This window comes from Crocodylus siamensis, chromosome 4 (genome assembly GCF_052110815.1).
Source record: "Crocodylus siamensis isolate JL-2025a chromosome 4, ASM5211081v1, whole genome shotgun sequence".
In the NCBI taxonomy this organism is placed as follows: Eukaryota; Metazoa; Chordata; order Crocodylia; family Crocodylidae; genus Crocodylus; species Crocodylus siamensis.
The window spans coordinates 111686826-111710648 of record NC_143398.1 but is presented as its reverse complement, the minus strand read 5'-3'; the positions used below and the strand labels follow the sequence as shown (position 1 = coordinate 111710648).

Genomic DNA, 23823 nt, shown 5'->3' with positions numbered 1-23823 from the left:
TCCGGGTCAAAGCGCTGGCCTTGTTAGGCTTCCTGAAGCGGTTCAGAGCTTCTGAAGAGCTTCGGAGCCACCTCCAAGATCCGGCCATAGGGTATAATGGGGAAACAATAAAATATCTATAACTTTGTTGTTTTTGTCCAATATGGATGGAATTTAAGGCCACAAAGCCTGCCAAGTTTCAAGAAAATCGGTGCAGGGGTTTGGGGGGAACTGACCCCCAAGCTAGGGACAAACAAAACTCATGCCATGGGTGCTTGTGAGACTGATAGTGTCTGTCTTGGGGGTGGGGAGGGGAGACTGCTACAGGCCTGGCTGCTGAGCTGCTGTGTTCCCAGTTACCAATCAATCAATCATGATTCACTCAATACACAGGACCTAGCTACTACACAATGAGTTAACGAGCATCAGTTAGCACCTACAAAACCAGGCTAAGGAAAGGAAAGAATCAATAAAATCAACTGCCCCAAGACAGGGACAGTCTTGGCAGGAGTTTTGCCTGTCAGCAGCTAGGGGTGCAGGGCCCCAGGCTCCCCCTGCACCAATCTCCTCCACAGCTGGCAGACGTCATGGACTCAGCAGGGGCCACCACCCCTGCAGCAGTCACCCCACTGTGCCTTAACACACAGTGTCACCCATGGCACGAGTTTTGCTTGTCTGCAGCTTGAGGTGCAGTTCCCCCCAAACCTCTGGACCTATTTCCTTGAAACTTGGCAGGCTTTGTGGCCTCAGTAAGAGCTACCACCCCTGCAGTTTTGACGCCCCCCCCCGGTGTTGTAACACACAGCCGTGACAGGAGTTTGGCTTTCACGAATTTGGGGTACAGTTCCCCCAAAACCTCTGCACCGATCTTCTTGAAACCTGGCAGGTTTCATGCACTCAGCAGAGACTGCCATCCCTGGAAGTTTCATCCAAATCGGACAAGAAACAATAAAGTTATATTTAATTGATTCCCCATTATACCCTATGGCCGGATCTCCAAGGTGGTTCTGAAACTTCAGAGCCGCTTCAGTCGGATCGAGGCGGAAACCCTGTCCAGAGCTCCAGATCGGATTGCGACCACCCAAAGCGGCCAGATCTGAAGCCGGATCGAATCGCTGCCGACTCGCACAGGCCTAGCATCAAATCTTCAGATTTGGATTCAGCCGAATCAAATCACTGTCCTGGACTCGGGCCAAATCCGGATCAAATACAGCCCGTTTTGCACACCCCTAGTAGACTCTCATAGGGTATCTTCCTGCAGTGCAATGGACAGGTCTCCACCCTCAACTACAACAAGTCTTTCCAGGCCAGGAAATAGGGCATCTTCCCTTCCAGGTATAGTAAAACCACCTTGATATACACTTACTAGTAAATGGCTTGTATTTCAGAAGAGGGTGGAAAACGACCCTTAAATATTAATCAGAATAATACAGTCAATGTGCTTTCCATCTACTATTTAAGTTTCCTCACATCAAAAGGTTTTTCTAGTGGGCTGAAATAGTCCAGTTTCTTAATGGTGAGGAGAAAGAAAAAAATTAAGATTCCATAAATGCATTTTGCAATCTATAAGAAATGAAGGATGTTCTAAATAAAGAATATGCTCCCCTACTCTCTTGTATCCTCTATCAGTAAACTGCCAAGTATAGTTATGAGTGTTCATGGAAGTCCTTAGTTCTGTTTTTTCCAAAGATAGAGAAAGCTTGAGCTCATTCTTCAGTGTTCATTAACTTTTAAGCAGTAAATTTATTTCCCTGAACAACCTTGACTGTATCTTTTTTCTGAATACTCCTTTTCACCTGAAAGGCACCCTGTGACAACTGAATCTGTTGAGTGAAGTCTTTTGAGTCCTAATCTGAGATAAACAGCCACATCAGTGTTTAATTTTAGACATCAGCTTAGTTGTCTACTAAATGGGGATGAAAAAAAGTGTTATACAATGAAAGAAATGGTCTGGTGTTCTGAAAACTAAGTAAGACCAGGAGACTGACAGAGATTCAAGTCTTGGAAAAGTCACTTAACTCTCATTAACTTTTTTCAGACAGAGTAATTAGGCGAACCATAAATTAGCTATAGTTTACTTCATAAACTGTATATTTGTGGATCCCATAGGAAGGTAAAAGTATATATACACAGTACGTATACACAGTATTTATGTGTACACATGTACTTTTATCCCCACAACATTTTCTGCAGCAGTGTCCATTTTTACCTCTACATTTCCAGCAGCACCAAAAAGGCCCTTCCCAACACCAGCAATCCCATTAAAAGGAGAACTGGAGATATGCTTCCATCTGCAACACCCTGAGCCCTTGCCGCTTCAAAATCATAAAAGCAACAAATCAACAGTGAAGCATTTTAAATAGCTAGACAGGCCATTTCTGCAATATGTTTTAATAGTTTTCATGTGTTTCTTCACTTTTTACCCACAGCAAAAATAAATTTAATTTTGAATTTCAAATGACAAAATAACAATTTCTACCAACTGTGGATATTATTTTCCAAATGATTCATAAAGCCAAATACTGACTTTCCTGAGTAGAATCATCAGACTCACTGGTAGATACTTGCATGATTACAATGAGGAGGATTTGACCTGTAATACAATTTGAAACACAACAGGATACAGGGATATATGTTAGCTATGTAAAATATATAAGCCACTGACAGGTGTAGTGGGCAGGGGGGTGGGAGGGAAGAAGTGGTGCTTTACTTTCAACTCAGTATGCCCCTGCGCCAAGCTCAGCGCATGCCCAGAAGAGCCGTATCAGCTTGACTTGGCTCACCTAACGTCTGTATAGATTGCATGCTTCAGTGGGGCTTTTTGGCATTTCTATCTAGTAGCTGATCAATCAGTCATTAGATAAAAGTGCCAAAAAGCCCTGCTGAAGCACATGAGCTATACAGACTTTGGGTGAGCGGGGTCAAACTGATGCAACTCTTCTGCTGGGCATGCACTAATCAATCAGCTATCAGAAGCGCCAAAAAGCCCACTGAAGTGCACAATCTATACAGATGTTGGGCAAGCCATGTCAAACTGATGCGGCTCCTTTTCTGGTAAAGTGCTGGCTTTTTTTCCCCATGTCTGTCAGCAGCCATAGATATCCAAAGCTTTGCAAAGACTAAAAAATGTGCTTAACTTTACACCAGATGCAGTACTACTTCTATGTTTTCAGGATGAGGAGTATAGGAAGACATTTTCCAAGTTTCTAGCGTTTGTTTGCTTTATAAGGAATCAAATTTCACACACATACATACCTGATATAATATAACAATTATTTCCCTAATAAGGAACTTTAGGGCCATATTTTGTCATTGGCTCTACAAATTCATTCCCTACTTAGATAGTGGGAGCAAACTGATCATACCTGATGGCAGAATTGGACCCACTGCTCTTAAAAACATTTTATTATAATAGTATACAAAGGTAATTTCATTTATAGCTGGAACAAGGAGGCAATCACATGTTGAATCTTGGACAAATGCCCTTTATTTCTGCTTCAGTCTCAGGTCTGGTTATGATAGAGATAAAAAAAAGAGTTCAAAGTTATACTTCATGCAAGCTCAACAGGAAGCATGAAACATTTCTAAGAGCTAGTCACTCCAGAATGTAATGATATCCAGCTGGAAACTGGGTTAAACTCAAACTCAGAGATGAACAGGGAGGTGTGCCTGGTTTTTCCCATTCCCACCAGCTGGCCAATGAACACTTTCTCCAGCCTGGAAACTGAACTCAGTAGTGTGTGGGGAACAGGACCTCCTACACGCGTACAGTCCACCTATATGCTAGAAATTGCAAGAATCCTCATCTTAGATTGTCAGCTCTTCAGACAAAGTGCTGAATCTCATGTGTTTGTACAGGACTCACCAAATGGAAGGTCTAGGAAAAGATTAGAATGTTTAACCTATTAAAATTAAAATTAGAAAGCATGGAAAATTTAGGTTGGAGGTACTGCTGAGTGAAACAAGAAGACTTGGATCTGAACAGAAGGGACAGTCTAAAAGACTGCTTCATCCGTATATGCAGCTGCATTCAACTTCTCTTTATAGAAATATAATATTAAAAGCCAAATGATGGACTTCAACTAACTTTGATTTTTCCAAATGATCTGCTCTTAACAGCAATAAAATGCCTAATACTGTTGCCCCAAAACTCAACTCTTGGATAAAAACCTGCTTGAATCATTGTAAGAGGGCGGGGGGAAAAGAAATCTTACCTGCTTTTAAAAGAAAGGGGAAAAGATTCTCTTTAGAAAGGAGTTCAATTGCAATAATTACCTAGGCATGTACAGGACTCGTTCTGCCACCACAAAGCCCACCCTGAAGAATAGGTTGCTGGCTGGAATAAATGGGAAAACCAGGAACAACAGGCCAACCAAAACTTCTCTGTGCTCCAGTCTCTGCAACAACACAACAAATGTGTGTGAACAACAGAAAAAATTCAGCTCTAATCAACATTAAACTGCTCCTTTCTCAGGTTCCTATCCATGGCATGAAATTTTAATCTGATTAAATTTATCAACAGGTCACATTTTAAGTAAATGCTATTCCATGCACCAATTCCTTTGAATTTATATATTGTCTATATATGGCATTTCTGGTATGTCCATAATGCATACAATGGATATTTGTGCAATTCAGACAATCCCCCCTGGTTATATTAGACTTGTCAAATTTTCAGAGACCAATTTAATTGTACCTGGGTATTTTAAGCTGCCTATTAACTACTTCAACTACTACAATCTGTAATTAAAGTAACAAAATACATGTAATAGTGTGAATATGGATAAGGATATATACCCACATATTGTGCACACCAGGGCCACCCCGTCCTATCCTGCGGAACGTGCGGCCCAGGGGGGCTCCACAGCCAAGGGGCCATGTCTTGTTCACCCCACACTGCCTGCACCATGTTTAAAAGGGCTCGATGCAAGCAAGAAGGAAACTTCTTCCAGCCAAGCAGGGGAGGAGTTCCCGGCTCTACTCCTGCCCTGGCCCCAGGCTCGGCCCTGGCCCCAGGGAGGGAACCCGGGTGTCCACAACACATGCTGCCCCCACTCCACTCCCCCCCTCAGTGCAGACCACGCGTGTGCCGCCCAGCCCCGACTATTTTATTTCAGTGAGTTTATACCGCAATTAACTGCAACTTTGATTTTTCAAAGGATCAAGGGGCCCCAAAACCATACCTTGCAGGGGGCCCAAAAAAATTGTGAGCTGGCCCTGGTGCACACACATTCTTATGTTCATTCTTAAATCTTTACAGCTGAGAACCAACAGCAAAACATTTTGTATAAATGTAATCAACCACATCTCCACATAAATGTAGTAATTTCATTCCTTAGAAGACCCCATTTAAAATTTAAATTATGCTATCTCATACATTATGGCTATATCCAAATTTAAAACTTGGCCCACTGCACATCCCTATCAATGTCTTCGAGTTTGATGGCTGTTTAACATTAATTTGCTCTGCGAGGAAAAAATGAAATTGTCATATACAGTTTCCTCAAAACAACTGTGATTTGCAGAGCTGCTCCAAAAATCTCGAGACTTCGTGAACCATGGCCTCAATCCTTTACAGACACAGGGTAACTCAGTTCCCCCTTCAGCTCAAGTCCAATGAGCTGAATCAGTTTGTGATGTCTGCTGTTGTTCCCTTTTTATTGATGTCTACACCATGCTGGACCAAGCTAACAAGTGTAGCCTTGAAAACACACCTTGCCTTCTCACCCCTGCACTTCATGGGCCAAATGTTAAAAGACTTTAATGCAATTGCCATTAAAGCAGTACTAGTGTGCTCAGAATTACTAATATGCGTGCCTGAGAGTGAGACAAGCACAGGGCATGTGCCAAAATCGCTATGTTACTATTTTTGGCATCTGACACGCATGGGAGGAGAGAATGGGTGGGGTGTGCTTTCACAGTGGTGCTCTGTAGAAAAGTTTGACACCATATGGACATGCCCCAAGGATCAAATTTATCTAAACAAACTTTCTTTATTTAAAAACCTGAAAATTTAGGCTTAGTTAGAAGAAATAACAGTATTTAATTTATTATATTTCCCAGCCAGATAACTGGGCTACCTTTTACCGGGCCAATAATCCCATAGCTGAATCAGTTAGTGGTGAACACGCTGAAATGCAGGAGGATTCGTTTTGAGCAGCCTACCTTTCTAACATTTAGAAGCAGATACAAAATTGAATCACGTTATCTTTTTTTGTTTTTCTAATCACTTTGGGTGATCTCTCAACTTTAGTTAACAAAACTTGCTTTATAAACTTTAACTGAAGCCATAACTAACACAGTCCAATAAAACCCCTAGGGCCAGCTTCTGCTCTCATTTACACCACCACAACCTGTAGATATTGGCCAACAGTGTATTTGATTAGTAGACTGACTCATCTCTGTGGTCTAAATATGTTGATTTAGTATATAACAATGGTACTGCACACAAGGATCAGGTAGAGACGTTATACTTTTACCGGTATAAGTGATTGGAAACTGGTCTATGCCCATTTCAGAACAAAAGTTCAGCACACAAAACCAGTCTATACCTGTAACAGAACAGAAGTTTGGTGCACAGACTGGCTTAAAAATGGTAAAACCCAGTTTAAGATTTGCCTCTCCCCCACAACCAATCTAAACTACACTGCTTACAGAAAACCATGCAACTTAGATCGATTTGGCCTTGGATTTTTCAAATATCTTTATCTAGCTAAGCTGACTGCAATGGCACCCTTTCTCATGTCCCTGAACTCCCATACATAGCAATGTTGTTGAGCAGTAATAATCATCATATCAAGCACAAGACTCGTTCAGAGAACATCAATCCATCAAGCTGGTTGGTGAGGGAAGAGATGTTACGCAAGAACATGGTGATATCCAAAGTTAAAATTATTGCTGGTAAAAGCCATCTGTTCAAGACAGACATAAAACACACCAAAAATAAGAAGCATGCGGAATGAAAACAGGGTTGGATCCACAACTTGGTTAGGCTGAACTGGAAAATCTAAATCCCAGCTCTGTATTGTTATCACAGCACCTTGTGCCTTTAGTCCTCCTGGGAAAGAGTAGCAAAACAACCCCATTAGAAGGGCACAGCACATATGCCCAAGAGGATGGTAACACTAGTGAAGGTATCATAGCAACTGCTAACTTCTAAAATAAATGCTGTTTGACAGCTGACAATGCACTGTTAAAGGAAATCAGTTGACAGAGAATAATCCATTAAGAATTGTTTCCTGAAAGCTTTTACATCTGAAAATCTTAGTGTTATATGATTTCATCTAAGCTTTCCCTTTACAAGACAAAACTTGGGGTCAAGACTCCTTTAAACTCTTCTACTAAATTGTTCTACTAGGAAATCAGTGAATCAGTCATACTTTTTCATGAGAGGAACTGAAGCACATTTATACTTTTGTTATTTGGCTGGAGAGCTTAAATGTCAATGAAAAAAAGACAAGAAAAAAAGCCCCCCAAAACCCAACAGGGATGCAGCAGAGTAGAAGGGCTTAGATGGCTTGATATATCACAGCACTAGATTTTTAATTCTGGAAATGCTGGTTCAAATCCTGAGCCAGAGCCCAAGTTTTGGTATGAAGGGGCACACTAGAGAAGAGACCGCCAAAGCCTTTGAAATCGCTGGTGGTCATTTGAAATGTGGTTCCACTGTTGGGGTTGGATGTAATGTACCCAGCTTTAAAGTAGAGTTACTATCCCTAAGGCATGAAAATATACTTATAAACCTAAATGCAAAAGAAAAAGAAAAAAAGCCCATATACATTATACAGGTAAAGAAGTTGAAAGGCTCTTATGTGCTTCAAGTGATTTCCTGGGCCATTGAAGTTAATGACAAAACTCTCCACAATTTCAGTGGGCTACAGCCTCAGGCACCCATTAACTCTTTTTCTGTCAAATGCATTTAGCAGGTACAACTTTTAGGCTCTCTTCATCAGGAGAGGCTGTTATATTTACTGATGAATAAATAAATAAAGATAGAGCTGAGAGAGCAGATTCAGAAACTAATATTGTAGATCTTAAGAAATTGATGGCAGAGGGACAGTAGGGTCCCCCAAGGATCTCTGCTGCAACCTATGCTGTGCAACTTATTCACAAATGACCTGGAATCAGGAGGTGAAGTGGCAAGACTGCAGATAACAGAAAATTATTCTGGACAGTCAAATCCACAGTGGAGAGTGAAGAGTCACAAACAGTGATGGCCTCCAAATTAGTCATTAACATGCAGGGGTGGGGAAAGAAATCTTGAAGTTATAGATAGTCTTTAAAAACATTAGTTCAACATACAAAATCAATCAAAAAGGCAAATGGAATGCTATGAATCATTAAGAAAGGAACTGAAAACAAATCAGAAAACATCCTCATGCCATTATATAAAGCCACGGTGCGACCGCATCTTGAATACTGAATGTAGTTCCGGTTGCTGCTTTTCAGAAAAATATGCATTAAACCTAGAAAAAATTTAGAGAAAAGCAAGAAAGACAACTGGGAGTATAGAACATCTTCCATATGAGGAAAGACTGAAAAGGTTAGGACTCTTCAGTTTGGAAAACAGTTGACTGAGGGGTGGTAGGATAGAGATCTATAAAACCACAAATGATGGGGGGGAAGTAAATAGGGGACTATTTTTCACTCTCTCTTATAACAGAAGAACTAGGAGGATCTGATTAAATTACCAGGCAGCCTGTTTAAAAGAAACAAAAGAGAAGTTCATTTTTAAGCAATACATAATTAACTTATGGAATACATTGCTGAAGGCCATTGACAAGGCAAACAGTATAACTGAGCTCAAATAGGGTTTAGACCAATTTATGAAGGATATGTCCATCTGAAGCTATTAAACATAACAGTCAGGGATGCAGCCTCAGGCACAGAACAGCCCTAAACCTATGACCTATGGCAGTTCAAAGTATATGACGGGATGGATCACTCAACACATGCCCCATTTTTATGCTCTTCTAAAACATCCACTGCTTTCTACTTCTAGAGACAAGATACTGGACGAAATCTCTAGAAGACTTCTAGAGACTTTCACTTTGACCCATCATGTTCTTACACTTTTGAGTTAACAGAGACTCCAATTTGTTGACAGCAAGCCAGTTTTCTTTACATCAAAGAAATGCTCAGAATGATTTTTCTAAATTAGTATGATTTCCAAATAGTACTGCTGGTAGGGTTGGTCTCTCTTATGTTGTAATAGAAAAATTAGCAAAAGAAGGATTTAAAATAAAAGAATCTGCAAAGCTTCACTCACTTAAAATTAAAAATAGACTGTTCTCCTATAGGGAGAACAGAAATTTCTCACTCTCTATCTAGCAAAACTACAGAGAATTCAACAACTCACACCAAGACCAAATTATATCAACAGATCAATAAATCAAGAAAACTGCTACCTGGGCAATTTACAGGGTGGGGCGGGGAGGAGGAATTTACGTTTACCCCTGAGATTCAGCTTCCTAAAGGAAATATTATTCCTCCTCCCATTCTTGGGCTGTAAATTATGTAGCCATTAGCAATGACTAAATCACAATACTCCTCTAACAAGAAAGAGCCTAGAGAAAGAGAGGAGTATATTTCTAGGCAATTTCAATCTACCTGCCATGGGATAGTATGATCTAAGTGTTTGCACGTGTTTTGCACTTGAAAGGCCCCTGCCCATCTGAGAAAGTTCTTTAGAAACTCCAGCACTGGGCACAAGGGAGCAGTTCGCTAGCAACTCCAAAAGGTTTTGCTCTTTCTGATTTAGAATATCTTCTGTTTATTGGCTTATTTCAAATAAGCAATAAATGGTCTTACACATCTTCAGTGCTCCTGGAAGATAAGTTGCATAACAACGGAAACTGAATTACCATATTTATTAGGTCTGTGCGAAGTGACTACTATTCGCTTCTGTTTCTGATTTGGCCAATTCAGGGGATATCCCCTGAATCGATTCAACAGAATCTGATTTAGAGATTTGGCTACCTCTGAATCAGCCAAATCTCCAAATTTGACAAACCCATCCCCTGCCCACTCTCCCAGCCCCATCAATGGCTGCCTGCCCTGCCCCAATCTCCTGGCTCTTTAAAAAACAAACAAACCCCTGGCACTGACCAGCTGCTGCCAGGCAGGGAAGCGATCCCCACTGCCCCCCACTGCCCTGTGCTGCATGGGGGCTCTGCCACAAGCCCCTATTGCCCATCCACCCTCCCAGACCTAGCTCCCGGCTCTACAAAAAAGAAAAAAAAAAAAAAATCGAACCTCCACTCACTGGCTGCTGCCAAGTAGGCAGGGGGGGAATCCCCACTGCATCCCACTGCCCCACACTGTCTAGGGGGGGCTCTACCACAAGCCTCCCCCTTCACCCCCCATGGCATCCCCATCTGACCTAGCTCCCGGCTTTAAAAAAAAAAAAGCCCCTCACTCACCAGCTCTTGCCAGGTGAGGGTGTGATCCCTGCTGTCCCCCACTGCCCCATGCTGCTTGGGGGGCTCTGCCATAAAGCCCCAATGGTCATTGCAGCAGCCGATGAGTGCGGGGCTTTTTTTTTTTTTTTTTTTTTTTAAAGAACTGGGAGCGGGGCTGGGCGGGGCAGCCATGGAAGGGACTGGGAAAGTGGGCAGGAGTTGGGGGCTTATGGCAGAGCCCCTCACAAAGCACAGGACAGTGGGGGGAAGCAGAGATCGCCCCCCACCTGGCAGCACCCAGTGAGTAGGGGCTTATTTTTCCCCTTAAAGCCGAGAACTGGGGCCGGGCAGGGCAGCCATGGGGGGAGCTGGGAGAGCAGGTGGGGCTTGGGGAGCACTCAGGGGCACTGGGGAAGCAGGCAGGGGATGGGGTCTGGCAGGGGTCCCCCCATGGTGCCCTCTCCGCTCCCCCAGCTCTCCCTCTCCCTACATACCAACATGGAGGCCGGGTCCAGCTCGCTGAGGCAGCAAGCAGAGACTGCCCAAATCTCCAAAGCTCTCTGAATCTTTTCCAAATCAATTCAGAAAGCTTTGAATTGATTCAGACCTTTTTACTGGTCTCCTGATTTGATTCAGATTCAGAGATTCGGCCACAGAATCAGGCCAAATCTCCTCCAAATCAAATCAGCATCTGAAGCTTTGCACAATCCTAATATTTACTGAAATCCAAGATGGCTCCAAATTTAAGATGATTTCCCGAATAACTGGATTCTAGACATGGGAAACATACACATTTATTATAATTTCCCTTGTCTAGAATCTAATTTTTGGAGGGTCACAAGCTCTATTGTAAGGCATACAGCAGCAAGGTGACAGGCAGGTAGCAGGGGGAAGCAGCTACAGCTCTAACTCCAAGGCTGAGCTCAGAGTTAGAGTCAGAGCTACAGCCTCTACCCTCCCCACCTCGCATCTACTCAGATCTAAAACAACAAGCATCCCTGCTCCACTTCCTTCCCCTGGCCATATTGAATAGGGGGGAAAACCTTGCTTTGGATCTGAGTAAGTACGGTAACTCTTCAGTTCATTCTTGACTCTTATTCATGCAGGCCCCAAGACTGTATACAAGTCTTACAAAAAATATTCCAAATTCATGGGCTACCCTAGCTGATTCATCCAAAAGACAGTGCTTTCATGAGCTTCACATATGCTTATAGTGCAGAGTATTCATCACATTCTCAACTGTTTTTGGCTTCACAATTCACTGGGTCAATACTAACTCATTTGCATCTCATTTCTTCCCATTTTGCCACATTACAAAGTAGTAGGATTTGCAAATGCCTAGCTGCACCTTCCACATATAAGATTAAATTACAGTCAGATTTGCCAGCCTGCTAAATTCCCTTTAAATGAGTGCATAAGTGGTGTTCAGTGCACTTAGGTCAGCCAAAGATTCACCCCTGTTCCTGTGGAGATGTCTGCCAAGCTAAAGCTAGATGAGACAGCATAGCTACTGCATTTGGCAGCTGTGATACAAGCAGCAGAAGAAGGCATGTCAGGACAGAAAGGAGCTCCTCGATTCCTGTTTTCCTGCTGCTGTAAACTCTCTGTGCCTTTGCCTACACCAGGAATCCAAGTAGCCTGTCTGCAATTTTAACTCCCTTTGGATAAGGCAGCTGGGGACAAAGAATCCACAGCTGTGCTGCTGTAGTTGCTAATACCCACTACATCCAAGACAAATGGGGTAAAAAAAAACCCAAAAAAACCACACACACATTTAGATGCCTAGACATGGGATGACAAATTCAATCCAGGATATTGACTGGCTTGCAATAATATTAAAAGATCAGGAAATGGCGTACATAGAGAAGGAGAACACACTTAACTGAGATTTCAGCAGAAATTGTTGGCAAAGTAGAACTGCTCAAGCTAGTACTTCATTAGGGAATGAAACTGAACTACCCCAAGTCTTACAGTAATTATCCCAAGTTCATGGGCTGCCCCAGCTGATCCATCCAAAACATAGTGCCTTCATGAGTACCATTTCCTTTGAATACCCAACCTCAGTTCAATACCCTTATACCCCTTCCTACAACAACTTGGTTTTCCTTTGGAGATCTCTCTTCCAAGCACTGAAAAAACACCAATATTCATCATAGGTAGAAGAAAGGAGATCTGACACTAAGTCATTGAAGGTCAGAAACATGGAGATGCATAGCACTGTTTTACAGTCACCATTCAACTGCTTTAACTGCATTTTAAACTGTTTAGCAGGGTCTGTCCCATTCCTAGCATTCAACAGCAAAGAGAACCTACTTTCTTGCTTTTCAGCACTACTAGTATACACACCCCAGGTTCTCAGCTGCCCATAAATTTATGAAGAGTCAGTTAAAAAAAAAAACAACTTAAAAATCAGGCTAAGAACACCTATCAATAAAATCCAAAAAAGACTTTAAGCAGCTGCACCTGATTAAAACTCCGTGTGGGGGGAAGCGACTAGATACAGTGTCGAAGCACTGATGGAGCACAGCACCAGTGGCCTATAACATTGCTGGATTGCAGGTAGGCTTCTTTAGGGGTCTGTGCCAGGACCAGGAGGAAGGAGGTCCAGCAGAGGTTGGCTAGAAGTGGGGGGGCATAGTGCAGAGTTCATTTAGGGACATCAAGGTGTGAGGGTCAGTGAGCAGGGGGTCCCTGGGGGTGGGGTGGGCATCATGGTGTAAAACCATTACTGCAGTCAAACAGGCTTACCAAACCAAGAACATTTTTTATTAAAAACTATTTTTACTGACAACCAAACTTTTTCACTTTTTTTACTGTGGTTGCTGTTAAACCCCTACATCTGAACTCTTTTAACTGGGGCCTGGAAGCAGGGTAGAGCCTGGTAGAAGAATTGCATCTACATTATATAAAACACTTATCATTAAAAACCTGTGCCAGTGAAAGTTTGACCGTAAAAAAAAAGTCTGCAGAATGTCAGTAAAAAAAGTTGTGTTGGATTGGAAACCCTGACACTGACACATTCAAATGCACACACACCTGAGCAAGAAAGTGATTGCTAGTCTATGAAATCATCACCAATTAATTGCCTGATCAGGGAGTACTTCACAGGAAGTCTTCAGAATGGATCAAAGATGATGACAACTAATCTAATTATATCAATTTTCTGCTTTTAGGAAAGAAAACAAAATTAATGCTACCATAATGTGAACTAGGGTTTGATTTACATAAGAACTCTGCAGTTACAACTCCTACTAAAGTCAGTAGGAGCCATGGATGCTCAGCATCTTTAAAAATCAGGCTCTTTATAATGAACAAAAAAAAATGAAGGCATTTCTAATTCTGAGACCCAGCGCAAGAAGCAGGAATTTAATTTACTGAGACACGGGTTTTTTGGTAGATAGTATCTATCATTTTTCCATCCATTTATAAACAGGTTTGACACTATACTTGTAGCTAGCTAGAAGATGTATTCAAACTCAGGGTGATTAATCACATCCAAGTCTTCATTATTTGGCTTTCCAGTGGCTTTCTGATTCAATGGATTCACTTGATCTGTCTTAATCCCTAAAATCTCTAATTGTACTTCTTAATGGTCTTCTCTAACAGCATGCAGTAGGGTGGGCATACTTTAAATTAGACATGTCACATTCTGAAGAGGAAAAGGAAAAACAAGTTGGCTCCAGGATTTACAAAAACGTTTGACCTTCATGTTTTTTCCCCTTCCTTTTTCATTCAGAGGCAGTAGGGTGCTGTAGTGCATGAAGAAAGAACAAAGATAAAGCACAATGGCTGGAGCATACTTGTTTTATATGTGAAGGTAATTTGCTTCTCAAGGGTTTTACCACTCACCAAGTAATAGGAGGAGCATAATAAAAATAATAGGACAGACCTTGGAGCCAAACTGTGCATCACAAGCCAACTAAAATAAAGGGGGGAGGGAGGGGGACAGAAGTACAACAACAACAACAACAACAAACTTATCGTCATCTCATCTTCCGTTAATTCATTTTATTTATCACTATGCTTGGACACAACCTGAAGCCCAATGACACCAAGAATGGTCTTTTTACACCCCAGCAGACTTTGCAATGCAAGGGTTTTTTCCCCATCAGAGGGTGATGTAAGGGGATACAGCAGCAGCATCTAAGAGGGAGGAGGCACAGGGGATAGAGCAAACAAAAAGCATACTCCAAAACAACATTTTTAGTGCAAAAAAGCAAAGATGTCAACTTTATTTATCTATATGAAAAAAAATCTTACAGGAGATAACAGCCCATCTTGTGAGGACCTGGGGATATCTGTATGTCTGAAAACTAACAAAATATTTCAGTTTCAGCTGCACCTACTCAGTAAAGCAGTCCAAACCTGCTTTTTCTTTCAGCTCAAATGATCACGAGGGTGAAAAATAGGTATGTATAGAAAGTATTTTTGCCAGGTTGACAGTTGCTTGCAAAAAATGCCTCCTTTTGCTTGCATTTTCTGCTCGACATGCCTAACACTCCAGCAAGGCTTTTATGGTATTTTCCATCAACAGCATAGATGCTTAGCTGATCAGCTTGCAGTTTTCTATGCTCTTAAAAGTCTGTCAGCAAGACAGAGTTCCTGTGAGGAATTTTTCCTCTCTCCCTTCAGTTTTAGCTAAGCAAAGTTTTTTAAGGCTTAATTGTTCCCTCCCTGAAGCAAATGTTAACAACAGAAGAGTCATGAAAAACCTCACTGCTAAGTATTAAGAACAGCAGTAGTGACCTTAGCAGTCCTGTCAGGAATTCAAGTGGACCCTCAAGAAAATGAAAGCAGGATTTATTTTAAATGGAGCTTTTATGAAAATGACTGTGGGTTTCCAGCTAGCCAGATATATGCAGTTGATAAATAGTCTTCTTCACCTTGCAGAGTCTTTGAAGCATTTGGGAACTGGTATTGTTCTGGGGGGGTTGTGAACAAAAGAATTTTGCTAGACATACTTCCACAAAATGTACTGTTAGTACTAGAGAAAATTTTAAAAGGTAATTGCTCCCTAGAAAGGTCCATAGGCAGTGATTTATTAAAGAAATGCCAAGCAAGGGAAGTCATGCAGAAGTCTCAGAATTGCAGTCTACTGTAAATAGCATGACAGAAGATACTTAGTAAGTTCTAGTGAAAACTATAGAAAAGCATATATATAAAAAATTCAGTCCCTGACTATGAACTTATTAAACATTTAAAGCCAGGGAACACAGTGTGTGGGACTGAGGAATCTGTCAGATTTGTCTTCCTGTTTATAAACCATTTTATAAAGGGCATTTCCAGAAAGAAATCACAGGTGAGCACAGATGCATTATAATTCATTAAGGTAGCAAGTTCTACCTTAAAATAGCATCTCAAGCAAAAGTTGATGGACGATTGCATATAAATACAATGGCATAATCAGAGGTGCCAAGTATGTGGGGGCCCAAGGGCTCGGGCCCGCCTCAGAGAGAGGGCTGTCAGCTGAAATGCATAATACTTTCCACAGGCTCATCATTTTAGCACCCCCCAGTAAAAATAAGGCAGCGCGTGTAGGCATAATATTTTTCCTTAATTGCATGTAGCATTTATAATCTAAAAAAGATCACACCCTATCCTATGTAGCTATAACATGCAGAACAGTATGACAAATTCACTAACAAACAACCTACAGGCCACTAGAGATTTTCTGGTCTTAAATTAATCACAACTTTTCTTTTCCAGCTGGGAAAAAGCATATATATTTTAGCTGTCTTTTCAACATCTCATGACAGTTTCCTCTGAAGACAAGGCTAAGGTACAAGAATTAGTAACTTTGGTACAAAACAAGTATCTTTGGCAGTGTTAATCATGAGTTTAAAGACAAGATAAGTTCACTGGTAGGGCAGAGGGAATGAAGTCAGTCATGAGATATACTAAATCCCCCCAGGGTCTTTCAGTTATATGTTTCTATACTACTACTGTCCACATTCCTTGTGCTCTAAATAACTGCCCTCAACACCTGCCTGAGTTTTCCTTCTACAAAACTCACTAGGTCTAGATCCTATTCAGGGTTTGCACCCAAGAATTCTCCAGCATGGAGTATGGAATCTGATCCACTGCATGCTCTGTACGTTTTACAGCTGCAAGTAGAAGATAAGTTGCAATTTAATAGTATTACTAATTAAGCAATGACCTAATAATGCCATGTCGAAAGGCATTTCAAACACTTAAAGGGTTTTCCTTTCAGGCTTACTGAATAATTGTGACATGCCAATAAAAGAGTTGTTGTCTTGACAGTACATTAGGAATCATTCCATCCCCAGCCCTCTCCACCTCCCATTAACTCAGCAGGGAAGTCTAGTACTGTATATAATGCTTTTGCTAGTGACCATCTCCAGGAGCAGATGGAGGTAAATGACCTGTACCCTGCGACTGTACCTCCCCGCTGACTGTCTCAAGTAGGATTTATTTAAAATGGAGATTTTATGAAAAGGACTGTGCTTTCCAGATAGTCAGATATATACAGCTGATAAATAATCTTCGCCGCCTTGCAGAATCTTTGAAGCATTTGGGAACTGGTATTGTTCCGAAACGGGGTACAATTTGGGAGCAGATGACCTGTATCCCCTGACCACCGTAGAGAGAATTTAAAACCAGGCTACTGAATTCAGCATCCCTCCTGTAAGGCTAGGGATAGACATTACACATAAACCAGTTTAAGTGATCAGAAGCTGGTTTAAACCTGTAACGAAACAGATTTTCAGTGCCCATAAACCAGTTTCCAAATGGCTGAGACTGGTTTGAGATAAGCCCGGTTGAATGTACTTAACTGATTTGGTTCAAACCAATTTATGCAATGTCCATCCCAGACCCATTCCTGGTTTAAGTTAAATCAAACTCCCCCAGCACGCTCTCTGGCTGGGCAGGGCTATATGCTCCACAGCAAGGCTGGCCCCTCCCCTCTGCTCCCTGGCTGGAGCTCAGCAGTCTCTGCAAGCATCTGCCTGGCTGCTGCTCCCTACCCCCACTCTGTGCTAAGCAGGCATTCCCCAACCCTCACAGACACCTCAGCATTAACTAGCAGGCCACATGCTGGCTACAGTCCATGCTGTGGGAGATGACCAAGGCAGACAGGCTTTTTGGAGCTATTCAACAGGTAGCTTAATGTCCTTCCTTGGAAAAGCTGTTTAAGAGCCATTTGCTCCCCACCTTCTCCTCACCACTCCCTGCTAAGCAGGAATTCCCCCCTCCCCTCTGCCTTACAAAGAAAATATCTGTGTATTAGCTAGCAGACCACATGCTGGGTCCGTGCTGAATCAACAGATAGTTGGTAATGTCTCTCTGTTTTCTTAACGGGGCAATAAACAGTGAGATAAGGATGATAAACACTGTTATCAGCTCCCCACTCCCCTCTTCCCCTGGCTTGCTTGCCTGTCAGTTTGGTGCAGACAGTACTGTATACAGAAGCAGGGAGGGAGAGTGAAAAGCTCTGTATCATCAACAGATGCAGGCACTGCACACCCCACCTTGCCTCAGAGTGCTGGCTGAGGGCTACAGGCTGGCAACACTCCTGCCCCTTGAGCAGTGAGTGGGGAAAAACCTGGGACTGCAGGCAGAGTGAGGGTTCATACCCCTGCCAAATCAGAGACCTGCTGGGGCCTAGTCGTGCCCCCCTCAGCTCAGCATTGTGGAAGAGCAGGGAGGGCTGCTCTAGCACTGCCCTGGCTTCCAGCCTGAGCCACTACGGACATGTGCCCGAGTTTCCTTCAGTCCATATGGACTGTCTGTATGGTTGGAAATCAGTTCAGCCTAGCCAGGTTAGACTAGCCTCAGGCTTTCTGAATGTTTGTCCCTAGCCTAAGTGACCTAACCCTGAAACTGGAAGGTATAACAGTTCTTTTCCTTGTTGTTAACATTGGGCTTACAATATTTATTCCTGCTTCTGTTCTTTTTCATTGGAAAAAGATTTGTTTGGTAATATCAGATCTCACATATCAACAACAACAGCAGCAAATATCAAATTGGGAGAGAAGTTAGGCAGGCTTTGGGCACAAAATGCCCTGAGAAAGAATCAGATACAGCTTATACCAAATATCAGATAAAAACGTAACTTCTGTCCAGCTCCATTATGTACATGAAAATAGTCAGTTAGGGGGCTTATACACATGCAGTGAGGCTTCTCTGACAAGCTGTAATTACAGCATATCAGAGCAGATTTCATTAATCTCCAGTGCTTCAGCAGACTCCAGTGTCACGTGTATTAGCATCTCCACACTGAAAAATGGTGGCAGGGGCACTTTAACTGAAGCTTGTTCAACAAGCTTTAAAGCACCCCTACAGCCATTTTGTTAGCACTGATGACACTGATACATGTCAAATTCTGGGCATTTTCATTAGAGCAGCTCTCAGAGCTGCTCTAATTAAATCACTCCCCCCCAACACACACACAGTTCCAGAGGACATGTATAAATGCCCATGGAGATGGAAAGGATAGCAGACCTGTGGAACAAAGAGAAACTTTCAGAAACTGCGGCAGACCAAGGAAACAGCAGCTGAAATAGATATATATATTTTTTAGATATGGATAACTAAGTATTGACAATGATATTTTATGGCCTCTTTAACCTATCCTTCCTTTCTCTACAGACACAGATTGCAAACAACTTAATATAATTCATTTAGTTACTGAAATACTTATAGTAGCTCTGTCTGGAAAGTTTTTCACTCCAATAGTGCTTCTATCACTACACTGGAGAAGGGAATGTGAGGTAAAGAGTTTCAGTAGTGACTGTTGATTCCAACTTCTCAGGCTGAGACAACTTAAGAGAGGTCTGATTTTCAGAAAAGGCAGGGCAACTATCTGCTGGATATCAGGCTCCATTAAAGTAGTTCCAAACTGAACATCCAAAATCTAGTCATTACTGGAAATCTTGGCCTAAGAGTTCCACAGCAAAAATCTCAGTCAGAGAACAGAGAGCAGTGAAAGTGCTGCAGAAAACAAGCCCCTTCCCAAGCCCTCTCAGGAACAATGTGTTACTTATCATTTGCTGTCAAGTGCAGTAAGGCAGGTTATTGCAACAACAACATCAAAAGTCCCAGCAGATCTAAAATCTGAGATGGAGCAGCCTGTTATAAACTAGTCAGGGGGGATCAGCAGGCATTGGGGAAGTCACTGTTTCCCCGAGCACCACCAGGAGTGACAAGGAATAACAGTCACAAGCTGGCAGAGGGTAGATTTAGGTTAGATATCAGGAGGCACTACTTCACAGTCAGGGCGGCTAGGGTCTGGAACCAGCTTCCAAGAGAAGTGGTGCAGGCTCCTACTCTGGGGGTGTTTAAGAGGAGGTTAAATGAACATCTTGCTGGGGTCATTTGACCCCAGTATTCTTTCCTGCCATGGCAGGGGGTCGGACTAAATGATCTGCTCAGGTCCCTTCCGACCCTACAAACTATGAAACTATGAAGTCTTACTCAGCTGGCTGCTGGTTGCATAGCTCTTTGTGCCCCTTTAGGCTTAGAAAGTAGGTTCTCCAGCAGGAACCTTCCATATACAGGAGACCCACTTAATAAAGGCTATTAAAGAGGGTATTAAGTCAGAATTTGCTGATGCAGTCAGGGAAACAAAGTTGCAATGGACAGAAACAGAGGAAAAAGGGAAAGAGAAACAGTGATTCTCATTCCTCTGAACCATGGCTGGCCAACCTGAGGCATGGTGGCACAGGCAGCTGTGCATAGCATGAATGCCCAGGGTGTTCAATAAAAGAAAGCATGGGAATAGAAGAAGCAGCAGTCCAGCCTCAAGTGAAGCAGAAAGGATATGGTGCTTCTGTGAGAGGTGTTGTCAGCTATCACTGCCACAAGCCTTGGTTAACCTTTCCCTGGCCCTGAGGCTGCCACCGAATTCAGGGTTTTGGGTCCCACTTGCCATATAAAAACTGTGGCAGCTGCAGAGCCAAAGAAGGGTTATCCTGGCTCTGGTGATACCTCTCTCACAGCAGTGTCCTTCCTCAACTCTGCATTGCTTGGCCAAAACCTGCACCCTACCTCCATTCCAGCTCCCCAGGAAACGAATTCTATCAGGTAGCCTCTGGGATCAGAGGATCAAAGCAGCACTTGGGGAGGCTCAGGACTTAGCTAGTTGGGCTGTGCAAAGCTTCGGGTGCTGATTCAAATCCGGAAATTTGGCCTGACTCAGTGGCCAAATCTCTGAATCTGAATTGAATTAGGAGACAAATAAGGTTCAAATTGATTCGAAGCTCTCTGAATAGATTCTGAAAACATTCAGAGAGCTTCAACAATTCGATCAGTCCCCAGTGGCTGCAGCAGAGAGCTGGACACAGACTCCATGCTGGTAAGTAGGGGGCAGGGGAAGAGAGGCTGGTGGAGGGGGGAGGGGACCATGGGGGTCTCCAGCCAGGCCCCATTCTCTGCCTGCTCCCCCAGTCTCCCCAAGCACCCCCAGACTCCCCGCCTCCCATTGCTGCCCTGCCCAGCCCCAGCTCCCAGTTCCTTAAAAAATGCCCCTACTCACTGGATGCTGCCCAGCGGGGGGATGATCCCCACTACCCCCCAGTGCTCCACACTGTGTGGGGGGTTCTGTCATGAGTCCCCCGACCCCCGCCACTCCCCCAGCCCCAGGCTCATCAGCTGCTGCAGTGGCCTCAGGGCTTCTGGAGGCTCGTGCAGAGCCCCTCACACAGTGCGGGGCAGTGGAGATCACACCCCTCACCACTGGGCAGGAGCCAGTGAGTGGGGGCTTTTTTTTTCAAATAGCCAGGAGCTGGGGTTGGGAGGGGCTGGGAGAGTGGGCAGGGGATGGGGGCTATGTGATTCAGAGATTTGGCTGATTTGGCAGCAGCTGAATCTCTGAATCGGATTTGGCCAATGACTCAATTTGGGACAGTGATTCGAATCACCAGATTTAATCGCTGTTCCCTGAATCAGATGAATCCAAATCCAAAGCAAATACTAGTCACTTCTCACAGACCTATTAATGAGTGGCATGCCAGCCAACAAGGTTGGCCACCACTGCTCTAAATGATCAAAAACTGGACAATTGCCTCTTTTTGTGCTGTTTTCAGCATAAAAACTCACTCTAATAAAATACATGACTGGATTCTAAGCATGGCATATGTCAAACTGGGGAAACGAAACCTTGGCATGATCAGTTCATGTTCCTGTTGGAATTTAAAAATAAAGTATTCATAAAATGAAATTAAAACAATCAACTTGTTTGGCGGGCTTTAAACTAGGCTCATAGGGGGAAGGAAAAGACGAGGGAAGAGGAAGCCTTGAACCGCTAAACCAAGGAGCACCCACAAGTACAGCCCAGCCTAGACCAACAAGCATAACATATACACAGGTAAGCAACAGGGGCCAAGGCAATGCTGTGATTAGGGGGCCAGTGCACACATCCACAGGAGGCCTCAAATGCCTCTGCACAAACGCTCGTAGTATGGGAAACAAGCAGAAGGAACTTACCCTCCTGCTTGCTGACACCAACCCAGACATAGTGGGGCTCACTGACACGTGGTGGGACCCAACGCATGACTGAGTGGTGAATATCAAGAGCTATAAGCTGTACAGGAGAGACAGGACAGGGAGGAAAGGTGGGGGTGTGGCACTCTACATCAAGGAGGAATACACATCCTCATCAAGTAGCACTGAGTCAGAGGAGGGGCACACGGAAGTGCTCTGGGTTCGAACACAAGGCAGTCGAGGGGATAGAGACTTAACGGTGGAGGTCTACTACAGACCTCCCAACCAAGGGGAAGAGCTAGACCAGGAATTCTTAAGCCATCTCACGGAGGTAGTTAGGTCAAAGGACATGGTCATCATGGGTGACCTGAACTTTCCAGACATCTGCTGGGAAGAGCAGTCAGCCAGGTCTGACTGCTCACGTAGGTTCCTAGCCCAAATGCAGGACCTCCATCTAACCCAGGAGGTGCACAGGCCCACCAGAGGAGATGCCTTGTTGGACCTGGTGCTGGCCACGGGTGATGACCTGGTGAGGGGGCTGCAGGTGCTCGACCACCTGTGTGACAGTGATCATTGCCTGCCGGAATTCACCATCCAGCGCAAGGTGGCAAAGGCCTGCAGCAAGGCAGCAGCCCTAGATTTCAGGAGGGCAGACTTTAATGAGCTAAGCAGAATAGTTGGGGAAGCACTGAGGTCCTGGAGGGGAGGGGAACCAGGTGTCCAAGAAGAGTGGTCCCTCCCAAAGGGTGGTAATCCCAACACAGATCAAAGGGAGCAGGCCCCCATGGCTCACCAAAAGCATCTGGGAACATCTCCTAGCTAAAAGGGAGGCGTACACCCAATGGAAAGGAGGGGCCATCACCAGGGAGGACTATACTGCAGTTGCTCAGAGATGCAGGGGGTGGTCAGGAAGGCCAAGGTGGAGATGGAACTGGGACTAGCTTCCCCGATCAAGGACAACAAGAAGTCCTTTTTTAAATACATAGGGGGCAAAAAGAAGGTACTGGGTAACATGGGGCCCCTGCAAGACACACTAGGAAATTTGGTCGTCACACCAGATGACAAAACTAACCTATTTAATGACTTCTTTGCCTCCATTTTCCAGAGCAGGGACCGGATCAGCCCCCCCCACTGGGCCCCCCTCAGGCCCCAGGGGAGGCGCACCTAGGCCAAGTGTAAGTGAGGATCTAGTCAGGGAACTTCTGGAGGGACTGGATGTATTTAAATCATCTGGTCTGGATGATCTCCACCCCAGAGTGCTGAGGGAATTAGCTGAGATCATTGTGGGACCCCTGGCACAGCTCTACGAGCACTCGTGGTGCTCTGGAGTGGTGCCAGAGGACTGGAGAGGGCCAGTGTCATTGCCATCTTCAAAAAGGGGAGGAAGGAGGACCCGGGGAACTATAAGCCAGTTAGTCTTACCTCGATCCTGGGTAAGCTTTTTGTGAGAATTATTCTGGCGCATATCCACGAGGGGGCAGCAGGGGAGATTATGCTTAGGGGCAACCAACACGGGTTCATTAGAGGCAGGTCTTGTCAGACCAACCTGGTGGCCTTCTATGACCAGGTCACCAAATTCTTAGACGCAGGGGTAGCAGTGGACATAGTCTTTCTGGACTTTCGGAAGGCCTTCGACACTGTCTCTCACCCCGTTCTTATTAAGAAACAGGGGGACTGTGGTGTCGACACCCACACAGTCAAATGGGTCGCCAATTGGTTGGAGGGCCTTACCTAGAGAGTGGTGGTGGATGGGTCATTTTCGACCTGGAGGGATATGGGCAGTGGGGTCCCCCAGGGCTCAGTCCTCGGGCCTGCACTGTTCAACATCTTCATCAGTGACTTGGACAAGGGGGTAAAAAGCACCCTGTTCAAATTTGCTGATGACACTAAGATGTGGGGGGACGTGGGCACGTTAGAAGGAAGGAATAGGCTACAATCGGACCTAGACAGGTTACAGGGGCGGGTGGATGAGAATAGGATGGGATTCAACACTAACAAGTGC

At 43.9% G+C, this 23823-nt stretch overlaps 1 protein-coding gene across 4 annotated transcripts in view; it reads right to left on the bottom strand.

The window, feature by feature from the left end:
* Positions 1–23823, bottom strand: part of TMTC1 (transmembrane O-mannosyltransferase targeting cadherins 1) — a 252560-nt gene that overhangs the window by 99614 nt on the left and 129123 nt on the right. For 3 of the 4 annotated variants that reach the window (XM_090043366.1, XM_090043367.1, XM_090043368.1), the window contains exon 9: positions 4255–4376. The exons of the other annotated variant lie outside the window; for it this stretch is intronic. In XM_090043366.1, the coding sequence (XP_089899492.1) occupies positions 4255–4376 (122 nt within the window). The remainder of the gene's footprint in view (positions 1–4254; positions 4377–23823) is intronic. 4 annotated transcript variants of the gene reach the window in all.